This window comes from Volvox carteri, assembly GCF_000143455.1.
Source record: "Volvox carteri f. nagariensis unplaced genomic scaffold VOLCAscaffold_130, whole genome shotgun sequence".
Taxonomy (NCBI): Eukaryota; Viridiplantae; Chlorophyta; class Chlorophyceae; order Chlamydomonadales; family Volvocaceae; genus Volvox; species Volvox carteri.
This window is the reverse complement of record NW_003307673.1, coordinates 55,457-59,614: the sequence shown is the minus strand read 5'-3', so window position 1 is coordinate 59,614 and position 4,158 is coordinate 55,457. Positions and strand designations below refer to the sequence as shown.

The 4,158-nt window shown below is 59.8% G+C and overlaps 1 protein-coding gene across 1 annotated transcript in view; it reads right to left on the bottom strand.

Moving 5' to 3' along the window:
• VOLCADRAFT_100610 (uncharacterized protein) overlaps positions 1-3,183 on the bottom strand; it is a gene marked incomplete at both ends in the record, with an annotated part of 22,844 nt that extends 19,661 nt beyond the window's left edge. Inside the window, 9 exons of the mRNA XM_002959160.1 lie at positions 268-310; positions 606-647; positions 945-1,076; positions 1,179-1,251; positions 1,294-1,649; positions 1,842-2,700; positions 2,764-2,889; positions 2,935-2,952; positions 3,016-3,183. Of these exons, the coding sequence (XP_002959206.1) occupies positions 268-310; positions 606-647; positions 945-1,076; positions 1,179-1,251; positions 1,294-1,649; positions 1,842-2,700; positions 2,764-2,889; positions 2,935-2,952; positions 3,016-3,183 (1,817 nt within the window). The remainder of the gene's footprint in view (positions 1-267; positions 311-605; positions 648-944; positions 1,077-1,178; positions 1,252-1,293; positions 1,650-1,841; positions 2,701-2,763; positions 2,890-2,934; positions 2,953-3,015) is intronic.
• Positions 3,184-4,158: the final 975 nt, after the last annotated feature.

Here is a 4,158-nt window from a genome sequence, read left to right as displayed (position 1 = left end):
TCGGCAAGTTGGCAGTCAATAACATACACGGGGGAGTAGTAGAACACATCAACAGCGGGACAGGCGAGTGTAGCTGCAAGAGTCCCAGCCTATCCGGCAAGTCGGGCTGTGCATCGAGACTATCCGTCAGCACAAGAGGAGCATTCGTTCGATGCACAAGACGAGTGGCGGTAGCGGCTGTTTGATGCAGGAGGTGCAGTGTGAGGGCAACACGAAAGCAGAGAGTACACAACAGATCACACCAAACACAGCAACAAAAGAACACACCTGCAGTCCGGGGTCGGATCCGCCAGTGTAGGTTGCACCGGTCCTGCAGGATCCACGTCAGGCGCCGCAGGCATCGGCAAGTTGCCCTGCACTCAATAACATACACGGGGGAGTAGTAGAACACATCACCAGCGGGACAGGCGAGTGTGCTGCAAGAGTCCAGCCTATCCGGCAGGTCAGGCTGTGCATCGAGATTCGTCAGCACAAGAGGAGCATTCGTTCGATGCACGGGACAGTGGCGGTAGCGGCTGTCCGATGCAGGAGGTGCAGTGTGAGGGCAACACGAAAGCAGAGAGTACACAACAGATCACACCAAACACAGCAACAAAAGAACACACCTGCATCCGGGGTCGGATCCGCCAGTGTAGGTTGCACCGGTCCTGCAGGATCCACGTCAGGCGCCGCAGTTGCATCGGCAAGTTGCCCTGCACTCAATAACATACACGGGGGAGTAGTAGAACACATCACCAGCGGGACAGGCGAGTGTGCTGCAAGAGTCCAGCCTATCCGGCAGGTCAGGCTGTGCATCGAGATTTGTCAGCACAAGAGGAGCATTCTTTCGATGCACGGGACAGTGGCGGTAGCGGCTGTCCGATGCAGGAGGTGCAGTGTGAGGGCAACACGAAAGCAGAGATTACACAACAGATCGTACCAAACACAGCAACAAAATAACACACCTGCATCCAGGGTCGGATCCGCCAGCGTAGGTTGCACCGGTCCCGCAGGATCCATGTCAGGTGCCGCAGTTGCATCGGCAAGATTGCCATCACGAACAGCCGCTTCCACCACGTCCTGGAACTGCCGCACACCTGCCGCACCCGTGCGATCGTGCAGGAAGGTGGTGCGGAGAACGTTCGCCACCTCCGGATCAGTCGGCGCAAGGGCAGCCTGCAAGATTTCGTCCGGCACACCTGCAGCACAGCCCATGCGTTCGTACTCCTGCAGAGCATCCTCATCAACAGCCAGCTCCTCCTCGTCGTTGTGCTGCAAGAAACGGACCCAGGCGACGATGACCTGTCCTCGCACCTGTAGACCTGGCGCCTTTTGCACGCGTTCCAGCAGCTCCGCCCGGTTGCGAACCTGGTCGACACACACAACCGTGATAGCGCCGGCCAGGTCGGACGCCCGCGCCGGCAGTTGTGCTCGCAGCATATTCGGGTCAGGATTTACGACCCCAATGCCGTGAGTCTTTACAGCACGTGGGAAGACGTCCGGCGGTCGGTCTGCCAGGTACATGATGAGCAACTGCTGGATGATGCGACCGCGGCCCAGAAGCTGTCCCTCCAGGAAAGTGGGCGACGGCAGAGGGTCGCCCAGATGGTTGACGCGCGGCACATCGCCAGGGTCCAGGCGCGCCAGCGCAGCTTCGGGAACTCGTCGGGCTGTAGGAGGGGGGCATGCACGGGCAAGTAGGTCCGAGACGACTAGGGAATCAATAGGAAAGCAGGCAGCAAAGGCAGGAGAGGCAAGCACATGCTGCAGATGAATGGAACAGAAGAGACGCAGGCAGAATGTGCCGCACTGAGTTAGACATCATAGCTATGATGAGCAGCATGCAGCACAAACTGACTTACCACTCAAGGCCTTGTGGCAGGTGTTGCATACGAAGATGCGTTCTGCAACACCATCGCCGACCAGCATAGTGCGGTTGGGCAGATCCGCCTCCAACCGCATGCAGTACGGCACCTCCACACTAGCTGGGTCATCAAGGCAGGCTCTGGGCAGCACCCGCGGAGGACGCGGCTGTTGGTCCGGCGGAAGTTGCTCGGGTGGCTCCTGCTCAGCCGCCGCTGCCTCTAAATCACCAGTCTCCGGAGCATCACCACCCATCTCCAATGCCCCTTCCGCTGCATCATCTACCAGCCTGCCTGCTCCATCACCATCCACAGCAGCAACCCGCTCAGCCTGGCTAACACGATACCGAGCTGGCAGGACCGGATCAGGCGGTGGTGGTGCTTCTCCCTGAGCTGTACGCGCCATCCGCCGCCACACCAGAGTACGTCCCCAGCGCTGCACAGCGTCCGTGCACATGACGTCTGCACGTAGAATGTCGACGTTGGGGATCTCCATCCAAGGCAGCACCGTCGACTGGTCCTCCGAGCACACTTCCGAGCACACAGCACAGACACGGGAAGGCATGCGCCGGCGCAAGGCAACAGCCATGGTCGATGCACATTGCAGCTGCACTGTGTATGGGACCTGCCTGTCAGGCGGTAACTGACCGCCCGGAAGGTCCTGCACGCGGGCCTCTGGAATCGCCAAAAGGAAGTCGGGCAAGTCAATGGCAGCGTCACGATGAAGGTCCGTGAAGCGCAGAAGACGGTGCATGCGAGCCAATAGTGTGTCCCTAGGGGCGGCCTGCTGGTCATGCTGATGCATCTGCCGCACAGCCGCATGCTGTGCAGTGTTTGACTGCTGCTGAAGCGCCCTCACCTCCGGGTCAGCACGTGCAGCTGCATGCTGTGCAGCGTCACGCAGCTGCTGCCGCGCCCTCACCTCCGGGTCAGCACGGGCAGCCGCATGCTGCACTGTGTTCCGCTGCTGCTGCTGCGCCCTCACCCCCGGGTCAGAACGGGCACCTGCATGCTGCGCAGTGTCACGCAGTTGCTCCTGCGCTCTCACCTCCGGGTCAGCACGTGCAGCTGCGCGCCGTGCAGTGTTCCGCACCTGCTGCTGTGCTCTCACCTCCAGATCGGCATGCGCAGCGGCATGTTGTGCGGTGTTAACCACCTGCTGCCGTGCCCTCACCTCCGGGGCAGCACGTGCAGCCGCATGCCGTGCAGCGTCCTGCTGCCGCTGCAGCTGTCGTAGCTCAGGAAGAGCGGCCGCACGCTGTGCAGCTTTCTGGCGCCGCCATCTCTCGCGTACATCCGCAGCAGAAGGGTCCTCATCCTGGTGGTACCCCTCCAGCTGCATATTTGCAGCTGCTGCCGTCTGCTGGCGAACCTCTGCCGGCCCCGTTGGATCGATTCGTACGCCCGTCCGCTGTTGTGCAGCATGCTGCTGCTGTGCAGGCGATGCGGAATGTTGCTGCTGCTGCTCAGATGAAACACTCGCACCCAAATCAAGGAACGGCCGTGTTCTTCCACCACGGAAGCCGTCCGCTAGCGAGCCAAGCCGGAGCCGTTTCGAACCAGGCAACTGATCCGACATGAAAGCGAACCCGACGAAGCGAAAACGCACACTAATTCAGCTGTTAAGCTGTGGTAGGTCGCAAACGACGAAAACGGTACAAATACAGCGGAAAGCGAAAAGCGTGAGAGAAAAGCTGGAAAGTACGCAAGCGCAGCGACAGGAGGAATTGCAAGGATCAGAACCGAAGAACGGCGCTGCATGAAACGCGTACGGCATCCACTCCGGCGCGGAATCGAAGCACGCGGCGAAGCGGGCACAGCGCGCAGCGAATTGCAGGTCAAATCGCGCGTCGAACTACGGAATTAAGAAGTAGGAAATACGAATTACGCAAAAAAAAATTCTGCGGTCGCATAAAGAGGAAAAAAAAAGGAAAAAAATTGCGCGAATATCGCAGCGAGGGTCGAACCGGCGACTTGGTGGACAGACGGAGGGACAGACGGACAGACGGACGGCGACTCGGCCTAAGGCCTCCGCTTTCCTACTTCGTAGGAGCTACGGCGATGAGCTACGGCGACTCGGGGTAGGCCTCCGCTCATAACATATGAGCTACGGCGATAGGCCTCCGCTCATAACATACTAGACGCGGGCTGCTTCGCCCGCGAGGGGGCCGTAGTCCCCCGGCTGGGCAGCACGAGTCCGACGTAGTGTGGCTTAGTATGTTTGAGTAATGCGCTGACACATAAAGACGCGGTGCAATCCATGCGGTGCAGTGTGGTGCGCCGAAGGAAGGAAGGCCAAAAAAGCGGTGAACACTAC